Source organism: Felis catus, chromosome C1 (assembly GCF_018350175.1).
Source record: "Felis catus isolate Fca126 chromosome C1, F.catus_Fca126_mat1.0, whole genome shotgun sequence".
NCBI classification, from domain to species: Eukaryota; Metazoa; Chordata; class Mammalia; order Carnivora; family Felidae; genus Felis; species Felis catus.
In genome coordinates, this window is record NC_058375.1 from 218,288,853 (window position 1) to 218,310,609 (window position 21,757).

General features: G+C 55.9%; 1 protein-coding gene across 43 annotated transcripts in view; it reads left to right on the forward strand.

The window, feature by feature from the left end:
• Positions 1–5,410: 5,410 nt before the first annotated feature.
• The window catches only part of LRRFIP1 (LRR binding FLII interacting protein 1), a 140,610-nt gene continuing 124,263 nt past the window's right edge, over positions 5,411–21,757 (forward strand). For all 43 annotated transcript variants that reach the window (XM_023259899.2, XM_023259902.2, XM_023259900.2 and 40 more), the window contains exon 1: positions 5,411–5,556. In XM_023259899.2, the coding sequence (XP_023115667.1) occupies positions 5,461–5,556 (96 nt within the window). In that variant the 5' untranslated portion in view covers positions 5,411–5,460. The remainder of the gene's footprint in view (positions 5,557–21,757) is intronic.

A 21,757-nucleotide genomic window follows, 5' to 3' on the forward strand; every position in this document is an offset into this window, starting at 1 on the left:
ATGAACTTCGGCATTTCCGCTATCAGTGGTCATACCTTAGCAGTGACAAACCTCACACCTACCGGGACACTCCAGACCTTCTGCAATAGCCCCCCTAGGGAGCCGTTCTGGAATGTGCGGTATACATGACAAAAGGGTATTTCGGAAGATTATTCTGCTTTAGTACATAGAAAGGCTTGAATGGGGACAGGATGGAATGGGGGTCAGATGGCCAAGGACGGCTTCAAAGTATCAGCCTTTAAATTGTATTCAAATTTCCTATTCACATGCCTTTTGGTGGGAGGGTAGGAATCCGGCTGTCATCAGATTCTCAAAGGAGTTCACGATCCCCCCAAATTCAAGACTTACTGGTCTAGAACCGAGACTTTTTTTTTCACCATGAACTCAATCATTAAATATTTTTAAATACCCCCATAAATATTTATATATTTTAACGTCTAAATTCTGTTCATAATCTATCACGATTAGTTTGTAAATCAAGGAAGAGTATCACTTAAAAATGAAGCAAATTATGAGTGATAGGAAATAGAAATTCACGTTTCACATTGTTTCCGATTCTCATCCTATCTTAAGACCCTTATACTGAAGTCAATGAACAGCTCCCACGTGGCGTAAGAAACGTGTATCTCATTTTCTTATTTGTTTGTGATTTGGGGGAATCATTTTTTGAGGCATCTCGTAAATCCTTTGAAGTCATTGATCTACTCTTTGAGTTTTGGTTAAAACTAGGTTGTGTAATCCATAAACCCATCTCACCTTGCTAACGCAAATACATCAAAGTACTCTGAAAATGATCCTGTGTAGAGAGAAGGTCACCACCAGCACCTGGGGACACCTGTGTATCACCGTGACACGGCATGTGGCCACTTCAAGGGAGGTTATGTATCAAATATTAATGTATAGGGGCTCTTCGTTCAGTTGAGCCATAAAATCAAATTAATATTGGATATATCACATTTTTATTTTTAGTTGAAAATACATATTCATAGGGGCACCTGCGTGGCTCAGTTGGTTAAGTGTCCGACTCTTGATTTTGGCTCAGGTCATGATCTCACAGGTTTATGGGACTGAGCCCCACGTCGGGCTTTGCACCAACAGCATGGAGCCTGCTCGGGATTCTCTGATTCTCTGTCTGGCTCCCTCTCTCTCTCTCTCTGCCTCTCCCCTGCTCATATTTTCCCTCTCTCTCTCTCTCACTCTCAAAAATAAATAAATAAACATAAAAAATACGTATTTATACAAGTTCTAGTATATTCTTCCTGTACCTCAATGGACTGTCTTGTGTGCCCCACCCAAGTCCTAGAAACGATTCACTGCAGGTAATCCCCACGTAAGATAAGATGAGCCTCCTACAGACAGACCACGGAGTGTCAGCACAGGTGCAGAAGGGGGGTAGAAACCATCAGAGATGAAGGAAAGGGTAAACCTGAGCTTAGGGGAGAAGAAGGAGTCCAAGAGACATGAAAAAGCAACTGGAAATGGCAAAACTGGGTTGGAAGCGGGTTCGGGTCCAATGTTCTACCTGGGATATGCTGTGTTCGAGATGCAGATCATAGATCATAGATCAAGGCCAGCGGCCCCTGGAGGCCAGCCAGCTGACCTCCCGAGTTGACCCCAGCCAGCCTCTCTTCCGAGCATGATTTCAGCTCCATGCTGTGTCCGCTGTTTTTCAAGCCATCCCTGTCAGGGGCTGGAATTCTCTGCAGCCTTTCTCTAGCCGTGAGGTCACTCCGGCCCATGCTCATTGGAGGGGCAAGGCCGGAGGACGAGTGAAAGAAATTTGGGGCAGAACCACAAGCAGGTCTTGCCCAGCAGAGCGGAGTGAGTCACCTCTTGGCCCACGTGAGCTCCCGCGGAGGGCCCTGCGGGCTGGAGGCCGCCTCCAGAGTGCTCGTTAACTTCTTCCTCCAGGCGGCCCACGCTGCTTCTCTCGGCCTGGACGCCGGACCTGTGATGGGTGCTCTCTGTCTCCTGCTCTGAGACAACCCCTCGTGGGTAGTGCAAACGCCCGGAGCAGGAAAGTAGGAAAAGGGCTACAGGGGAGGGTTTGGTGGCCGTCGTGGCACAACCACGGAGAATTCATCTTCTCGGTAGAAATAGGCTCCCGGATGACCACGCGGGAGAGGCTGAGGGTCCAGGGCTGAGAGAGCCCCAGCCTCTCAGCGAGCCTGGGGCTCAGCGTGATTAGATGAGATCATGCAGCAGTCTATCTCCTTCTGAGGGGGCACCAGAGAACAGGGGAGACCCTTAAAGCTGCCTAATGTCTCTGCCCCTGCCCCGCCGCGCCTGGCACAAACTACTGCCCACCGTTCATCCAGACCCAGGAGCTGAAGGGACTATTTATCGATTGTCTGTGTGTCAAACCCTGAAACACCTCTTTACATGGACTGCTCCCACCGTGACAAAGCAGGTAGTAGCATTTCCACTTCAAGGTAAAAAAAAAAAAAAACAAAAAAAAACTGATTCTAAAGTGACAACCAGCCAGTCTGGGAGCGCATCGCCAGAGAGAGTTGGAAAAAGCACATGGACTAGGTCTGGGAGGTCATGACATCATAGGACTAGGGCTGGGGGGTCATGACATCATAGGACTAGGGCTGGGGGGTCATGACATCATAGGACTAGGGCTGGGGGGTCATGACATCATAGGACTAGGGCTGGGGGGGTCATGACATCATAGGACTAAGGCTGGGGGGTCATGACATCATAGGACTAGGGCTGGGGGGTCATGACATCATAGGACTAGGGCTGGGATGTCATGACATCATAGGAGTAGGGCTGGGAGGTCATGACATCATAGGACAAGGTCTGGGAGGTCATGGCATCATTGGACTAGGTCTGGAGGTTATGACATCATTGGACTGAGGATCAACAACATTGGTTCAGAAGATTCCCAAAAGGTGGCTCTTTTCAGGAGTGGGGGTTGGACGGGGTTGAGGAGGAGAAGTGGGGACAAAATTCACCCCAGAGTCTAAGAACACCATCCAGGGACTGGGACTATTCAGAAACACCTCTTGGCCAGTGCAAGGTAGTGAGTCCTCTGTCTCTGGGAAAAAGCCAATTGGGACAATGAAGTAGGAGTGTTGGGAACCAGACTCAGTTCCCGGAGTTCAGCCACACGCTCCTAGTATGACTGACCCAGCAGCACATCCAATCCCCAGTGTGGACAGAAAGGTGAGTGAGACTCCGTCTGTGCCTGCCCTCCTCGTGGTCAACAGACCGTTCCGGAAGAATTTAAGTGCTGGAATAAAAAGCGGCTCAAAGTTCTGATGAAGAATGGTGAGGGAAGTAGGGGCAGCCTTAGGAACTTGGGAAGACTTCCTCTAGAAAGGAGACGTAGGAGGCTTTAATGTGGCTGGGGATAAGGACTTCTGGGTACCTCCGGCACATGTCTGGGTCCATGTCTGTGTCCTTGACAGTCATGCTCCAGCCTCCAGCACAGCACCTGCCGGGTAGCGGGTGTGGGCGAACGAATGAGCAAAGAGATGGGGCTGAAAACCAGGCTGAGCAAAGACACAGAGTCATCGCAATGCGTCACGGGCGAGGGAAGTGGTGAGCCACCTCCAGCAAGGCTCAGGGCACAGCAAGAGATAGTTTCCTCCAACCGGGTTCATGTCACCCAAGGAGTATGGGGTCCTAAGCGGTGGAATACGGCACCGGAAAGTCAATCAACAGACGCTTCTTCAGTGCCTACGATGTGTCAGGCGTGCACAAGCTCTGGGAATACGAGTAAAGAACAAGGTCACAGCCCTAACGCCTGCCTTGCCTGCCTTGTGCGCTCACCCCGCCCACGCCCACTCAGGTGTCCTGAGCACCTGGGGCCGGTCCCCACTTGTCCCGTGTCCTCCCCTCGCTGGCTTTTCCCAGCGATACAACCTCATCGACTTTCCTGGGACTGCAGAACCCCCTTTCCGTTCCCTGCTCCGTCCAGCTTCCACGGTACTTCAAGAACCCAAACCAACCTGGTCACAGTCACCTGGTGAGACATATAACAAAATGTTAACTGTCCTTATCTGTGGGGCTCTGGCTGGGGGAGGGACACAAGTGACTTCAATATGGCCCCCTCCCTCCCATTCTTCCCTAGCCCCATTGAAGATCTCCCCACACCCAAACAGGCAAACACCAGTAACTTTTGGACTCACACCTTTGTTTTCTAAGTCAGGACCGACAGCTAACAGTTACTTGCATCGTTACCATAGACAAAAAGGCAACGGCTCTGTAAACCTTCTCTGATTCTCCAATTTATTTTAAAATCCACTTTTAGAGTGTGGAAGGTAAGGCTCAGGTTCACTCTTTTGTCAACAGCTGGGGACCCAGGAGTGAAGTGGGAGGTCACAGGGGACATGCACATGAAGAAGGAACCCTATACATCAACTCCATGATTCTGGATGTGCTGCAAAGTCCAGGAGGCTGGCCAAAGTCACCGCCTGGTAGCTGTGAGCTGGATCCGGACCCCTGGACCCGACCCCAGAGCCTGCCTGTTACCCCATCTGTGACTGCCTGACTCATCGAGGGGCCCCCGTCTGAGCACCCCACCCCCCACCCCGGGTCCCTGCACTCCTCTGCCGCGCAAACCCTTCTCTGCAACCCCGTTCCTCCGCGCCCTGGAGCAGCCTCGCAGAGGTCCCAACTCCACTGGGAGCCACTGGCCTGGAGTGGGCCGCTGGCGACCACCAGCAGGGCTCACCTTCCAGTGCCGCTTGGGGCCCTGGGCCTCCCGGCGCCTCTGAACCCTTCTTGGTCCCTCGCCCCCTCTACCCGCCGCCGCCCCCAGCCCTGTCACCTCCGTGTCCTTGCGCGGGGTAACCCCAGCCATCCATTCCAGACTGCCATTTGTCTCCATGCTCTGCATCCCGGAGCGTCCCCGGCCCAGTCCTACATGGCGTCCCCACAAGACCCCGTGCCAGGTTCCCGCGCCCCTGTCCCCGCGACCCCGGCCCCCGCCTGCCCCCCCATCTAGTCCGGCGTGTCCCCGCGCCCCCGGCCCCCGTGTCCCTCCCCTCCGGGGTGTCTCCCCCCTCCTCTGGCGTGTCCCCCCCTCCGGCGTGTTCCCGCGCCCCCAGCCCCCGTGTGCCCCCCTCCGGCGTGTCCCCCCCCTCCTCCGGCGTGTCCCCGCGTCCCCGGCCCCCGTGTCCCTCCCCTCCGGCGTGTCCCCCCCTCCTCCGGCTTGTCCCCGCGCCCCCGGCCCCCCGTGTCCCTCCCCTCCGGCGTGTCCCCCCCTCCTCCGGCGTGTCCCCGCGCCCCCGGCCCCTGTGTCCCTCCCCTCCGGGGTGTCTCCCCCCTCCTCTGGCGTGTCCCCTCCTCCGGCGTGTCCCCGCGCCCCCGGCCCCCGTGTGCCCCCCTCCGGCGTGTCCCCGCGTCCCCGGCCCGCGCCCGCTGACGCCATGACGCCGCGGCGGAGGGAGGGGCGGAGCGGGGCCGGCCCGAGAGGGGCGCGAGCGGCGGCAGCGGGCGGCGCGGCCGATGGACATGGGCACGCAGGGCTCGGGGCGCAAGCGGCTCCCCAACCGGGAGCGGCTGACGGCGGAGGACGACGCGCTGAACCAGATCGCGCGCGAGGTAGGCGGCCGGCGGGGCCGGGGGCCGGGGGTCGGGGGGCGGCCGGGGGCGGCCGGGGGCGCCTCCGCGGCGGTCGCGCCCCGGTCGGTGGGTCGCTCGGTCCGTCCGCGGCGGCGCGGGCGGGGCGCGGGTCCTCCGGGCCCCGGGGACGAATCGGCGACGCCGACCCCTCCCCCACGCCCGGGGCCGCGGTGCCCCTCGGGGAGCGGCGCTGGGGCCGGCGGCTCAGGACCCTCCCCACCGCCGGGGCCCGCGGGGTCGGGGAGCGAGCGCCCCGCTCGGTCGCGCGGCCTCGTGGGGGTGGAGCGGGCCGACCCCGGAGGCCGGTGGACGGTCCCCGGAGGCCACATGGCCCTGGCGAAACGGCCTGGTTCATGTCCGCGACCACTGGCCGTCGATTGACACGCAGGTGCAGCTCCGGCATGAGCGTGGTCTCTGTGAATCTTGTCTCTGGACCGAGCCCGAAAGCGGGTCCAGGCGCACGGAGAGGTTTTCCTCCAAGTTTCCTGGGCAGTTTATTGGAACGGCTGGTGATGAACTTTAAGCGTGGCAAATGAAGGGACGCTGTGTGCCTGTCTGTCCCCGTCCGCGCCGTTCCCCGCAACGGTCCAACCTTTAGGTTAAACTAACCAATGACACTGGAAAGTTGCAGGGCAGATGGGCCGTGGCAGCTCCCTGGGGAAGGGGGCCCGTTCCCTGGGCCCCGGTGACAAAGAAACTTGCTACCTGGGGATTGTGTCCCGTGTAAATGCTAACTACGAAGACTGTATATGCAGGTACAGTTCATCCCCTCCCCCCCCCCCCATGTACTCCCTCCCAAGGGTTCTGTTAGGATGTGGACTTAGTCTGCACAGCACTGGCCTCACGTGGAAAAACTCCCAAGCCATTCAGGCTGCGGGCTCTGGTCGCCTCTGTCAGCTGTTCACTGAGGTCTGCTCTATGACCCGTTCTTAGGTGTTTTCGGTTTGCAAATACCCGATTTGGCGTTGACGGGCACGTGGCTATCCAGCGGTGTTGGTTGAATACCGAAATGGATAAAGACTTTGGTTTTCCTCTGTGTGAAAAGGAAAAGGGCTTTCCGGGCAAACTCCTCTTCATGCCTTAAAACCCACTGGAGATTTGTGTCCTCTGTGAGCCCAGATCGCGGCAGGCAGAAGTCTCCCTGCCTCCCCCAGGCTCCTGTCACTCTTGCTTCCCTGCACCTGGTGTGGAGGTCACTTCGCCTCGGCATAATTTGTTCTCCCCGTAGGAGGTGACACACAGGCAGGCCGTATCTCACTCCCTTTTGTATCCCCAGAGCTCCGCACAGAGTCAGGCGTGTGGTACAAGCTCCTGAGTGTGTTGCAGTAATTAACAAACAAAAGAAGTACCAGGAGCTTAAAGTACGTTCGGCTAAATAAAGACGTTGGCTAAAAGTAGTAGCCTGAATATAATCCCCACTGCTGTGAGGAGTGTCACTTATGTGTGTATTTGACCGAAAGACCAAGCAAGTGTTCTCTGGGAGGCCGGGGGGGACTGGTGGTCTCGGCCTTGTCTTTCCGTGGCTGCTTATGGACAAAGGAACAGAAGACTGAGCGCTCGCTAGGTCTGCCTGGTATCTGCTGCTTTGGTTTGGAAGGAAAGGCTGGGGATGCTCTTTGGGTTGACACCCTTGAGGTCCTGAAGACCGGGAACCCGTGGTCCTGCCCCCCAGCCGGGGAGACGCAGATGGCAGTGACAGGTTCAGGCCTGGGCGTCAGACCTGGGCTGTGAAACCGCACACACGTCCCCCCGGAGGAGCTATGTGATCCCAGGGAAGTGAGTTACTCAACCCCTTTCAGCCTCTGTCTTCTCGTCTCTGAAATGGGGAGAAGAAATGCGCTTTGGCTGTTGGTGAGTAACTAGGTCAATGTGAGATCTTCCCACCTATCCTCCCATTAAAGCCACAGATGGGGCTGTTACAAGTGCTGAGTGGCATGTATCTGTAATGTTGGGAGAAGCAGGTGCTACATTTTCTGTTTTGCTACAAATTGAATTCTAGGGCCCAACTGTGGAAATTAAAACCGGGATTCAAATGGCGAGTATCTGTTCACCACGGAGTTCTTGAGACTTGTGCTAAAAGTTAACAAAAGTGTCGTAAGTTTGGCTCCTTCTTATTTGTTCGATTCAGCAGATACGTGCCATGCTCTCCAGACTTCTGTCCCAGGGACAGTAGGACTCAGGGATGGACCTGAAGGGAATTGCCCTCGAAGAATTGGGTCAGATGGGGCGCCTGGGTGGCTCAGTCGGTTAAGCGTCCGACTTCAGTTCAGGTCACGATCTCGCGGTCCGTGAGTTCGAGCCCCGCATCGGGCTCTGGGCTGACGGCTCAGAGCCTGGAGCCTGCTTCCGATTCTGTGTCTCCCTCTCTCTCTGCCCCTCCCCTGTTCATGCTTTGTCTCTCTCTGTCTCAAAACTAGATACAACGTTAAAAAAAAAAAAAAGAATTGGGTCAGAAAGGGGCCTGACCTGTAGAGCAATAACTCTAACAGAAGACAGGAAGAGAGCTGACGTTACAAGGGCATGGATATTGTGCACTGAAAATCTGGAAATGAGAGTTCCAGTTTACTGATGGGACTAGGGATGGCAATCAGAGGCGGCTTCCTGGAGGAAATGGCATTTTGAGGTTTTTCTGGAAGTGACAGAAACCCTGACCTGGACTGGCCTCCGCAAGAAGAAACATACTGGCTGCGGTCTGGACTCCTGGCCAGCCCCGCCAGTGGCCCCTTGTCTCCACAGCACCTTGAGGCTGGGCTGTCCTCTTCCGGATGGCCTCGTCTCCAGGCTCTTGCTCCTGGCAGACTGGCTGCCGTGTTCCCAGACTTCCCCCCCCCCCCCCATGAGCGCACACCGGGTCTCTCTCTCCTGAGATCTAGAAGCATCTTCCGTGACACATCTCCACGTGGCTCCCTGGCTGCTCCTGAGCCAAACTGTGACCAGGACTGTTGACTCAGCAGCCCACGCTAGTCTCTGTGCGTGGGTGTGTGGGGCGGGGGGGGGGGGGTCCTCCCTTAGGACCCGTCAGGCCCATCCTGGCAACGGGGGACGTTGGCTGCTTCTGAAGCACTTGGGGAGGCGAGGGGGCCTGAGTGAACACTGGAGAGGGTTTAAGCAGGTGGCAGGGGGTGGGTGGACGTGGGCCGGGTGTCCAGGAATGTGCCTTCTGGAGAAAAAGGAGCATTCTGGCCCGAGGTGACCTGAGGCCCACTGGCAGGGTCACCGTGCGGGAAGGAGAGCGGGCAGGCAGGGCCCGGTCGGCCGAGGGGTTGGGACCCTCCTGGGTACGTGCCGGAAGCAGTGACCTGACACAGGGCCAGTTGACATACTCCTGTTTCAGATGCATTATGGTTTCAGCCGAGGCGGGTTTCTAGTAAATGGAGTTGTAGCTTTTGAACACTGTAGATGCATTAGCACGACTAGCTTGTCCCTGACGTGGACCTCGGGCAAGATGTTGTCAGGAAAAAGGTCCAGGAAGCACTTTGAGACACTCGTTGCCACTGAGGGCGGGAGCAGTGCTTCTCACACCCTGGGGAAAGGTGTTTGGAAAGCAGTTCTATTTTTCTCTCCTACCGCGTTTCACATTCTGCTCAAGGCTTTTGGTAGCGTCCCAAATTCTCATCCAGCGCCCTGCCGCTGAGGGGGAGGATACTGCTCTCCAGGTGCCTGGGGCAATTCAGAGTATCCTCTCGAAAGGAGAATAACAGCAACAGAAAAATTGAAAAAGGAAATCGGGGCGCCGGCGGGGCTCAGCCGGCTGAGTGTCCGACTTCGGCTCGGGTCGTGATCTCGTGGGTCACGAGTTCGAGCCCCGCGTCGGGCTCCGTGCTGACGGCTCGGAGCCCGGAGCCTGCTTCGGATTCTGGGTCTCCCTCTCTCTCTGCCCTCCCCCGCTCAAGCTCTGTCTCTCCCTCTCTCTGTCTCTCAAAAATAAATAAACATTGAAAGAAAGGTTTTTAAAAATCACAGGCAAGCTGTATGAGAAATGGACTTGGGGGCCCTTTCACCAAGGCGGTGAATGAGTCATCCCCCTGCGGCCACACAGACCCTTGTCCCCTTCTCTTCCTCACTCACGGCACGGTGCCCTCTCCTTGACTGTCCCCAGAGCCTCTTCTCTGAGACTGACCCTTGGGCACACGATGCCTATAGGGGCTCAGATCCCTCTTATCGGGGGGGGGGGTGTTGACTCCCTGGCCTGTGAGTGTGGCTCCTGGGGGTTCACAGCTGCCCCTTCACTAGAAAGGTGCCCCTGACCACATAGGAGTCACTGTGGGGGTGGGGGTATGACACCCCCCACCCCTGGGGCAGCTGCAGCTGTTGACCGAGGGTGTCAGGGTCCCCTCCCCTTGCTTCAAGGTGGAGCTAACTCTGCTCCAGAGCTCCCCGTGGGACGGGGCTGAGGGCACACTCCCGCGGAGGCCTCCTCCTGCCCCTGCCCCGCAGCTCCCCTCACCCCTCTTCTGCTGCCTGTGGATACATACCCGCATGCAAATCCCTGCCTCAGGCTCTGCTTCCGGGGACCCCAGCTTAGGACAACCCCGGGCTTCATTCTGGGTAGTTCTGTAAATGCAGGATATTCTCATCCTAAATCCTCCTTTCAGTTTACTGCCCAGCCCCCCTCACCCCTTGCTTCCCCAAATAGCCTTCCTAAGTCCGCTTGTCTTGAGGGACCCTGTCCCTTTTCTCCTCCAGCCTCAAGCCAAGCTGGGGGTTGGGCACACAAGTTCTTTTCCAGAACGGTCCTGGAAATCGGGCTCAGTTTGGGGCCTCACCTCCCTCTGGCTCCTCTGGGCCGGTGCCGTCCGGGAGTGAGCCCAGCGGGCCTGACACACACCCCTGGCCCCTTGCTCCGCTCCCCTGCCCTCAGGTGAGACCACACCTAGCCCAGCGTTTACCCGAACGTGGTCTTGTTGCTACAGCCTGTTTCCTGTCGTTTGAACTGTCTCCCTCATGCCTTTTTCCCAGGTGACATTGTCGTGTCCCCTTCTTCCAGGGGGTGGGAAGGGGCGAGGGGGTCGGATGCCCGGCGCGGCACAGGCTGTCCTGCGGGAAGAACCCCCAATTCTAACGCGGCCGCTGAGGAGTAACCCCAGACCCTTCCGGGGCTCTTCTTCCTGAGACAGACACGCACATCCCCGTGTGTCAGCAGAGGGCATCAGGAGTGTGACAAGACAGGCGTCCGGGGGGATTTTCATCACCAAGTCTGGGCCGTCAGGGGGTGCACACACTGAGCCCGTGACCGTGGCCTGTCTCGGTGAGTCCCAACGAGATGGTTCCGGTTGGACGTGGGATCAGGAACTCAGCTGCGGACGGGCCTGCGGGTCCCCGATGGCTTGCGGGCCCCGCCCCACAGCTATTTCTGTCAGAGAGCCAGCTGTCTCCCTCTCCCTTTTCTGGGCGACTCTCGTGATTCACCGGCGTCCCGCTTAGGGGCTGCGACTTGTATGTGGGTGACACACAGAGATGGCCCGGCGGGTGGGAAATCAGGGGACCCGGATTCCAGCCGAGGCTGTGGATCGTGCGCCTCGTCAGGGAACAGGATTGGGAAGGGCGGAGGTGGGAGCGGAGGTGGCTTGTGAGGCCTGCGGGCTGCTAGATGCTCCCAGAAGCTTCCCCCATAGTTACATCAAACCCCAGGAGCAGAGTTTAGAGTATGTCTCTGTTTGACAGAGACAGACTCAGAGGTGCTAAGGGACCGGCCCAAGGTAGCCAGGAAGGTGCCAGTTCGACCCCCAGGCTGCCCCCACTTCCTGGATCGATGTCTTGGCTCCAGCCAAGGCCCCGTGGCCCATGGTGTCCTGAAGTCACACCCACTCGCTTCCCATCTCTGGGACTCTTGTCCCCAGCTGACCTCTGGCCACCAGGCGTGACATTTCACGGGAGGGTCGGTACTCTTCTCCCCCCACTACCCCTCCTTTTGCATTGTCCTTTTGCATTGTCTCGACTCCTAAACCGTCCTGTTTATTGAAGGTAATCTATGTTTTGCCCGTGTCCCACATTCTCAGGCCATTCTCCACACAGCAGCTGGGTGATCCTTTTAAAATATGTCAGATCATGTCACTTCTCTAATTAAAACTCTCCAACAGCTTCTCATATCACCCCATCAAGGCCAAGTTCTCAATGGCCTGACAAGACCCTGAATGATCTGGCGATTAGCTCCGTGTCTATAAATAATACACGTGTGCACTCTATCGATTTTCCAAGCGTGGACACTAAGTGCCGGCTTCCTGGCTGGGGGGGGGGGGGTTGCTGGGCCCCGCTCTCCTCCCTCCACATTGTCACACCACAATTGTCGTGTTCGGGGTTATGTCGTAGGACAACGGACTGCTAAAGAGGATAATGCGACTGGGGTCAGATTCCTGGGCTTGAGTCCTGGCCCTGCCACGTGCTCTGTGGTTACTTCACCTTGTGGCCCAGGTGCCCCGCACATAAGGTGGGAAAGTTTCGAGTGCACTTCCCGCAAGGGGTTTAAGAGGGCAAAGGAGCTATTTCGTGAGAAGACCTCACTCAGCACGAGCCCCAGGTGCAGGAGAGGCTGGTGGTGACAGTGATGTCACGCACCGTGTGGCGCTGTAACGTTTCTGTCCTTGGACAGCTTTCTGCCTTTTCTGGAGTTAATGATTTGTTTTTTTGTTTTTTTCAATTGCGTTTCTGTCTACGTGTCTGTCATAGCCAGTTCTTCAACACCTTTTCGACAGAGCCCCTCACGATACTATTTCCTGTGTGATTCAACAAACCAGACGATCTACCATTTCCCCTTCATTCTCTCTTCTGGGACTCGACCCCCTCCCCCAGATGTCTGTCCACTCCCCTAGTCTGCTCCAGGCGCTCTCAGGACTTGTTGGTCATGTCCCTTGACCACGACTCTTTGCGTTTCTCTTGCCACTGTTCAGTTGTTGTTGGATCCCTCTTTGCCAGATTCTATATCGTCTTCTTCCTTGCATTACTATCTCATTTTGCTGGAACGCGTCCTTCGTCCTTTGGTGGCCCTTCCTAAGCGTCCACGTGTCCGAAAAGGACTATTCTACCTTCATACTCGACTGATAGTTTGGCTGACTCTAGAGTTCTAGGTTAAAAATAATTCTCCAAAGAATGACAAAGATCTCTATGTATTCTTTGAAATTATTTCCAGCATGCATTGTTAACTGAAAGAAGCAATGTGCAGAAAGCGAAAATAGCACGCAGTCCCTTATGTGAGAAGGGTGGGGATTTCTCCGCATTTGGGTGAAAAAAGCTTGCAGAGCAAATGGAGTGTGGATGTGAGTGGAAGCAGATTTATCAAGTGTAACTTTTCATACACTTTGGACATGGAACCATGTGACTGCCTTGCCTCTTCAATGAAATAAACTAATAGTTCCTAAGAAAGTAAAATTAAAAGCTATTTTCTACCATAATTTAAGAATTTTTTCCCATTTTATTCCAGCTTTCAGGATTGCTTTGAGAATTTTGATGCGTTGTGTATTTTCAGTATCTTGTATGATCTCTGCTTTTACTCTCTAGAAGCTTTTAGAACCTTCTCTTGATCTTTAGCGTTCTGGATCCCCCCACCCCCCATATATTGAGCATTCATTGGGTTCGTTGGATCTGAAAAACATGTATCCTAAAATTCTGGGGAATGTTCTGAATTTTCCCTTCTCCATCGTTTCCTCGGTCTCTTTTACAGCAGCTCCTTTGTTGAGAATAACTTCCTTTTCATTCCCATTCTCTGGCTTTTTTCTCTTGGTGATACTTTGTGGGAGATTACTCAACTGTATTCTTCCACTCCTTCTACTAAACTTATCTACTCTATATGTCATTTCAAAAAGGTGGGTTTTTTTTTTTTGGCTGTTATTCTTGGTTCCCTTTTTATGGCATTGTCTCTGACTCTCAAATGTAGCACGTTTTCTTGTCATTCTGAGGATATTAATTTGTTATTGTTGTTTTCTCCAAAACTTTTTTTCTTTTTTTTGTCCGCTGTGTTATGGTCTGTTTCTTTTTGTCCTTTGTTGCAGCCTCTTTTATCTTAAAGCCTCTTGCAGATGTGTGGTGATCCTTGGCTATCCACTCAGAGAATGAGGCACTAAAACATTATGAGAACAATTTGGGCAAAGGCCAGGAGGTGACATGGCACAAGATGGGACCAGGACACCATTGGGGGTGCAGCGGGGCGGCTGAAGTGCTGACACCGGGCATTAAGTAGCTCCTCAGGGCACAGGCACACAGCCTGGATTGGAGCTCAGGTCCCTGGTCTGCAAGGCCAGTGCCCTGGACAGTGTCAGTATTGGAAGGAAATGTTGCTTAATGCTATCAAACCAGACCTCTGTAAGTTGGTTCCCATAGGTAGAGTTTTGTTTTTGATTAAGGATTGAGAAGAACGTTGAAAATTAATCCGAGATTTATAACAGGACAGCGTAATCTCTAATGTCCCTACAGCCTGGACAAGGGAACTGGTCATTATGATATTCTTTTACTGAGAGTAGAATAAGGTATCAAATTAGGTGAGCAAACAAAGGGAGTTATAGAAATAAAATTGTCATAGCTTTACCCGTCAAGGATAATTCACTTACTTGTTTGGAACACTCTCTAAAATCTGAGCCATGAAACAACTATGAGATACCTGGAGAGTTTAGGTAGGCAGAATGTGATATGGTCTTGGCAGTGGGTAAACTCTTGGATCAGCAAGTACGTAAGAGCCAGAGCTGCTCAGGGCCTCCCCTGGAGTATTGCATTGCAATGCTTCCACCCACTTCTTGGCTTGGGGGAGTAAATGAAAAATCACACCGTGGTCGTGATGATAGAAACCTACAGGGTCTAACGTTTTGTTTTGCTCTTAAGCGCCATCTCATAAGTTTATCTATTTTTTTAAGCCATCATCCTTGACTTAATTTTCTTTTTCACTTTCTTTTATGAAATCTCTTAGGCATAGGGGAAGACGCGGACGTTTCCAGGTTGACAGAAAGATTCAGTTTCCACGCTGACTGAACATCTGTTGTGTCTCTACCCTGGATGCCCTAGGATACTGCTTTAAGTTACCCCAGGTGTATTTTAACACCATCCAGAGCAGGGCTGGTTGCTAGGACTTTCCGCAGCGAGGGCAGCGCTCCGTCTCCGTGCTGTGTACGTGGTGGCCTCTAGCCCCATGTGGCAGCTGAGCACCTGAAATGTGGCCTGTGCCAGTGAGGAACTGCATCTTAAGTGTTCATTTTAATTCGTTTGCATTTCAGTAGCCACTGCGGCTAGTGGCCACCGGATTGGCAGCAGAGGTTCAGAGCAGTGATTTATTCTCTGTTGTAATACAGCGTGATAGAGGTGTGTTCTGTAATGCACAACAGGGCTCCGTGTCACTCGTGGCCAGGCGCCGAGGAGGAGCGTACCGGGGGCGTGGGGGCAGGACCGGCCGACTGCCGGAAGTCTCCATGGACGGTGTCTCCATGGACGGAAGTCTCCATGGACACTCCATGGACGGGTGTCTCCATGGAAGGAGCACCATCAGCCTTCTTAAGTTGGGGGACCGCAGACAGCTTATCACATCTGAGCCCCATGGTTAGAGTCACAAGTTGTGCCTGGGAAACGCAGGGCAGGTGGCCTGGTACACGGTGGGTGCTAACTGAGCCCCGGTGGTTTTCTGCCTTCTGGTGGCTGTGTCCACCTCCGGAAAGAGACAGTGGGGGCACTTGACTGGCCAGGACGTGTCCAGAACTGCTCTTCCAGGGGTGGGGGTGCAGCACCCCCTTCCCAGGAGGTGGCCGAGAGGAGGGAGAGCAGACCGTAGGAACGGAAACCCCAGGAAGGCGGGTCCCCGCGTGCAGGGTCACCGACGGCCCTGGGGCTGGTTGGTGACTCTGAGTGAGCGCACAGACATCGGCCACTTCAGCGACACACGTGTCTTCAGCGCCACGACCCTGCGGCTCCCGTAAAATCCAGAGCACGTGTGCAGCTGAACAGGGGGACGCAAAGGACCCTCTGTTTTCAGCAGCGTTTTTGCTTCTTGGCCTTGAATTTGAGGATTAAGAGCAAGATGCCAGCAGACTTTCCAGGCTGTCGGACAGCGACTCCTCGGGGCCGCGGTCCCCACGCTGGAGACCATGGCCACCCCACCTGGCCTTGTCCCGCGTGGTGTATCTCCAGGCTTACCTGACCTCTCAGGAGCCACTCAATTACCTGCCCATTTGTCACATGAAGCGGTGGCCTCACGGCCCTCCCCTGTCGTCTCGGTTTCTCACATTCTTTCTCTTACTTTTCTTGTAAGGGGTTTCCCGGCCTCCACACTGCGGACATTCAGACATTCGGGGAACAGCTCTCCGCCGGGGGAAAGACGGCCCTGTGTGTTGTAGATTTAACAGCATCCCTGGCTTTTCCCCTGGGTGACAAACAAAGTGGCCCAGACGTTGGCAGGTGCCCTGGGGACGAGACGGCCCATGGAGAAGCATGTTTGGCATTTTCCTACCACCGCCCCAGCTCCGTGGCTGAGCTGAGCCCCGCTCGCCTCGGCCCCGCAAACCCGACCTTCGCTCAGCCCTGACCCTGGGCCCCGTTGCTCTGTGGGGGCAGGGAACACGGGCTGGCCCACCCCTGCTCTGGGCCCAGTTTCCCCATCTCCCGCTCCCAGAAGTCAGCAGGTGCATCATGCCCTGGAGGGCCCGGGTGGAAGGTCCTGGGAGCAGCTGCGGACTCAGGAAGCTGGGACATCAGCTGCAAATTCGGTGACTCTTCGCCGTGTTCCAGAGTGCGCTCGAGTGGGTGCGGGGGCCGGGAGGGTGTGGAGAGTCTACAAGGCGGGCACCGGAACAGACCTTGAATTCTCTCCTCCTTCGGCAGGAACTCCTTGCTCCCCAGGGAAGGTGGGTGGGCATGAAGGTGGGAGCTGGTGAGAGCGATCTTTTGAGTGAAAAATCCTACAGGGCCGAGTGGCTCCTTTCTGCCCATCGGAGATCCCTTTTCCCGCCAACCTCGGGTATGCTTCAGGCCAACACGGGTCACGTCAAGCCTTGCTCCGCTGGGCCACGGCGCTGGGATGCAGGAATTGAGTCGGCTGGGGCAGCCGAGACTTGCCTTTCCCTCCAGGAAAAGGCCCGAGGCCATGGCTCAGGCACGCCAGGGATAGCGTGGTGTCCACAAGGCCGCTGCTGAGAGCCGCCGGGCCCAGAGGTCGCGCAGCACCAGGGCCGGCGTTCCGGCCATTGGGGGTCACGTCCCGCACTGGCTCTGCCTCGTGCCTGCTGGCTTCGTGCTGGGGAGACTGAGGACGGGGGCGTCGCTGCCAGGAGCTGCCTGGACGCAGAGCCAGGCCCTTGCTCCGGTGAGTCTGCCGTCGCCCTGTCACCTGAGGGTGGCATTTCCGTGGGTGCCCGCTGGCTGGGAGAAGGAGAGCAGCCTGGGAGGGGCATCAGGACAGGAAGTGGCTAGGCCTGGAATGATGCTCCCGTCCGGCCTGGGGCCCCCAGACGACGGGGAGCCCGCGCTGCCACATGGTCCCGTGAGAGCCAGACCTCCCCAGTGCACCTGCCTGCTCGGCTCCCTCCCTCGAAATCCCAGGTGTGCTGCAGGAGGAGGGATGGGGGAGACCACACCTCAGCCTTGCCGGCGGGGGCGGTGCCGGTGGCCCACCAGGGTCCCCCTGGAGAAGGGGGCCGGGAGGGGGCAGCAGGAGGACCAGCCACGGCACATTTCCACGGGGTTACAATTGTCCCCGTACCTCCTCCACCGACTGAGCCACCCAGGCGCCCCGTCCCCGCGTCTCCTAAAAGGCACGTTGCTTCGCTGTTCGCAGCTGAACTCCTTCAACTAGATCCCTAGACTGTGGTCCTGTGCAGGGCCCCTGCCCGGTGCCCTGGCGCCATGGCCGCGCCCTGCACGACACTTGTTCTTGAGAAAGCGCCCTGCAGCCTGTGTGTCTCCATTCTTCTCCCGGGGACAGAAAATCGGCAGCGTCCCAACACTCTTCCGCCCTCTGCCCTCTCCATTCCCTTGGCCTGAGGGCGTGCGGGGACCCTCAGGCTACAGGGGTGAGGCTGGAGTATTACATGTTAATGTTCTGTGTCGGTCATATTCCCCTCCGTGGCTTAGACCTCCGGCCTCCACTGTCACGTACGATTTGTGAAGGAAGACACGGTAAGCTGTCGCTCTCGCCAACTGAAAATTCACCGTTAGGATTCCTTTCGGCTTCATAGGTCTTTTCCACTTGGATATTTAGTGCGTGGTTTGTTTTTGTTTTGTTTTGTTTTTGTTTTTTGGGTGTTTTTTTTTTTTTTTTTGGTTTGGTTTGATGAACAGTGTCACTACTTTAGTGTATTTTTTCTTTCATAAAGATTTTTCCAACTTTCCCCAAATGGGACGCGGTCGTTCATAATTATACTGAGTGGTAAACAGAGCGGGTGCACCGCCTGGCACACTGGCAGGCCGGACCCCAGACCATCCAGTTACTGACCTGTTAAAATGACATCACGTGGCAAAGTTGTAAGGGGGGGAGCCCCCGGGTGGCTCAGTCTGCGAAGCGTCCGACTTCGGCTCAGGTCATGATCTTGGGGTTTATGGGCTCGAGCCCCACATCGGGCTCCGTGCTGACAGCTCGGAGCCCGGAGCCTGCTTCGGATTCCGTGTCTCCCTCTCTCTCTGTCCCTCCCCCACTTGTGCTCCCCCACTTGTGCTCTGTCTCTCTCTCTCTCTCGAAAATAAACAAACTTAAGTTAAAACAAAAATCCGACTGAGTCGTTTGAAGATCTAACCAGCTTCATGCTGCCGTTCATGAATGGGCAGCGCCCTCTGCAAGTAGAAAGGAGCTCTGAATAGCTGAACAAAGCCGGCTTGTCTAGGCAGAAGGGGCGGGAAAAGGAAGTCTCTGGCAAAGAGACGGGATTGTCTCAGGCAAGGCCGCCTTCGCGTGGAGGCGGCAGGGATCCTTCCGGCAGGTCACTTCCCAGTGCTGAGCTACCACCACCAGCTGAGGCCACGCTCCCGACAGAGGCCGGAACCACAGTTCGGTCGGGGGCTGAGTCTTGCTTTGCTGACACGGGGCTTAGCACACGTGACGCCATCGGGGGCCTGTTGTCCCTTTTTTGACGCACGTAATAAACGCCATCGCTTGTGTAGTTATGATTAATTCTGTTTATTCGGTTTTGTATCCAGCTCCTTAAGATTTTTGAGTTATTCCGAGTGAGGATACACTCGGCCCCAGGAGGACTTCATAGACAGGGTCAGGCTTCCTTCCTTAGGCCCGTGCCGTGTTCTCTGTGGATGGTTTCTTTCTTTAGGAGACGTAGAAGGGGCAGCTCTGTGGCTCGCCGGGTCTGGGACGTGGTCCTTCGCTGTCTGGAAGCTTTAATTCCTCGTCTGTAGGACGAAGACAGGGGTCGGTGGGGGGGCTCCTGAGAAGGGGCCTCCCCAGCCAGTGCTCAATACGCTCCCCCTCACCTCCCCCTCCTCCTGAGAAGCCTCGCGGCCTGTGCGGCTCCCGCCCCAGGCCCGAGATGTGCACCTAGTGCCCCCCACTCCTCCTGTCACACTCGTCCCCTGGGTCGCTGTTTCCTTTTAGTGGCTCTAGTCTCCCCATCAGACGATGTGCTCTCAGGGGGCTGCACCAGGCCCCATCTCCGGGGGACCCCCAAACCCGGCCTCCAGGAGTCACTCAGGAACCACCTCCTGAATGAACCCGGTCGAAGCTCAAACAAGAATTCCTCGGCGGTGTGGTGGGACTGCTCTCCTCACTAATACGAAAACCTGTGGATGTGGTCTTTCTCTGCGGGTAGTTGGGGCTGCCTCTGTCAGGATCCATGTGTGGATTACACAGACTGGCTTTCACGGATAACCCCCTAAATCCCGAAACCTCATCAGCTGTCACCGTAGGTCAGGAGATAGAATTGTTCCGTCTCCATATCGATAAGCTGGTCAGACTTGATCGGCAAGAGGCCACAGCTGTCCCGGGGCCACGCTGAACTCTGCCGCCGAAGCCACGTCTGTGTTAGTCGGTTTTGGGTTTCTTGGCACGGTGGGTGCTTTCAGTAAGGTGGATGGCATTGTGGGAAATCCCCCAGAAACCAGCGAAATAAAATTTCCTACTGATTCCCACGATTGGAGGTATTTTGTATGCCCGTACGAAAACACAACATAGAGGGTCAGAGTTGGACTCTGGGTCAGAAGACCTGGGTCTGTGGTCTGATGTCCCCATTTTCTGACTTTGCCACCTCGGACAATCCACACGGCCCCTCGGCGTTCCCATCTCTAAAGTGGAGGTGATGATGTATGGTCACGAGGACCAGATGAGGGGATACACACGTGACGCTCGGGACAGGGACTCCTGCCGCTCATTAGGACCCCCACGTCTCCCCTACACACCCCTCTGAAACGAGGCAAAGGTGGTGTGGCCACAGATCACCTGTGTTCAGTGGCCACTTGCCTGCCACCCACATTAAAAGAGATCCAGACGGAAAGACAGAGGCTTGGCTCCCACCCTCAGCTGCAGGCTCCAGGCTCCAACTCCAGGCTCTGCTCTAGGCTCTAGGCTCCAGGCTCCAGGCTCTGCTCTAGGCTCTAGGCTCTAGGCTCCAGGCTCCAGGCTCCACTCTAGGCTCCAGACTCCAGGCTCCAGGCTCTAAGCTCTAGGCTCTAGGCTCCAGGTTCCAGGCTCTGCTCCAGGTTTTGGCTCCAGGCTCCAGGCTCCAGGCTCTAGGCTCTGCTCTAGGCTCTAGGCTCCAGGCTCCAGGCTCTAGGCCCCAGGTTCCAGGCTCCAGCTCCAGGCTCCAGGCTCCACTCTAGGCTCCAGACTCCAGGTTCCAGGCTCTGCTCCAGCTCCAGGCCCCAGGCTCTAGGCTCTAGGCTCCAGGCTCCAGGTTCCAGGCTCTGCTCCAGGTTCTAGGTTCCAGGCTCTAGGCTCCAGGCTCTACTCTAGGCTCCAGACTCCAGGCTCCAGGCTCTGCTCTAGGCTTCAGGCTCCAGGCTTTCCTCCAGACTCTAGGCTTCAGGCCCCAGGCTCCAGCTCCAGACTCTAGGCTTCAGGCTCCAGGCTGCCTAACTAAGGAAGTGGGTGGGTTTGGGTACCTGGCAACAAACCGCACTCAGCTTTGGCCTCCTTAACTATAAGGAGGGACCAGGGGCTGCCTGTCTCACAGCCTTCACATGGGGCACACGGGAGAAAGTATTTGAGATAATGCACGCGAAGTCTCAAGGGCTTTGCAAATGTAAGATGGCGGTGGCATTGTTGTCAGAAAAGTGCAAAAAAGATGCTTAACACCTGGATGTTTCAGGCTGGTTTGTAGCTGCTCCTGAACTTGGAGCAGATGCTCACTGGCCCTGGGAGTTGTGCATTTTTCTTTACGCAGGGCACTCTCTATATATTTTTTGGTGGTGATGCTGCTTTCTTCTAGAAGCAGGGGAGGGCGCAGGTGCAAGCCTAGTGTGGGAGTCAGGAGAGGTACCAGTGTGGAGGGGAAGTGCTGGAACCGGTGTCTGCAGGCCGCCCTCCTCTGGGCTTCCAGACCTCCAGTTCGTTCAGGTCCTTGAGGGGAGGAGGAAACAGACTAGGATCGCCATCACCATGGCGCCCACAGACCCCCCCAACCTTCCAGACTTGGGGGGGCAGCCAGGGCCCAGCCTTCTCCAGTCTTCACTGGCGTCTCTTCATGCTTCGGGTTCCCTACGGTCTGGCCCCGTGTGCCATCTGCAAAGTGCCAGAAAGGTGTAGGTGTTACAAGACCCCATCCGACTAGAGAGCGGCTTCTATCCTTCACACGTGCAGAGTCCTGTCCCTTACAAAAGGGTGTTACTGGATCAACCCTTTCCTCAAGAGCAAAAGAAGAGCCTGGACCCTTCCACCTTTACTTGGACTTGCCGTAAAGGCCTCTCTCTGGCTGTCTGCCTTCTCTTGCGTTCTGTGGATGCTAACTGCACAGCAAACGTGTAAAGACCACCGGTGCCTCATGGGGGGTGGGTCTCAGGTCAGCCTGTCACCTAGATGGTTCCAGCCCCTCAGCTGGGGATGCTCACTACAGCCTCTCTGAAGTAAGTACCTGTTGCGTTGCTTGACCAACTTTGAGAAGACAAAGCACGTTGGGCTGGGATTGAGGGTGGTCGATGGCACCTCAGATCAACGGCCCTCAAACCGTGGCCTCCAGACACAGTACCCACGCCACTTGGAACGCGTCAAGAATGCGGCTTCTCAGTGTCCCCGCTCCTGAATCAGAGCCTCTGGGGGTGAGCCCACCCTCCAGGTGAT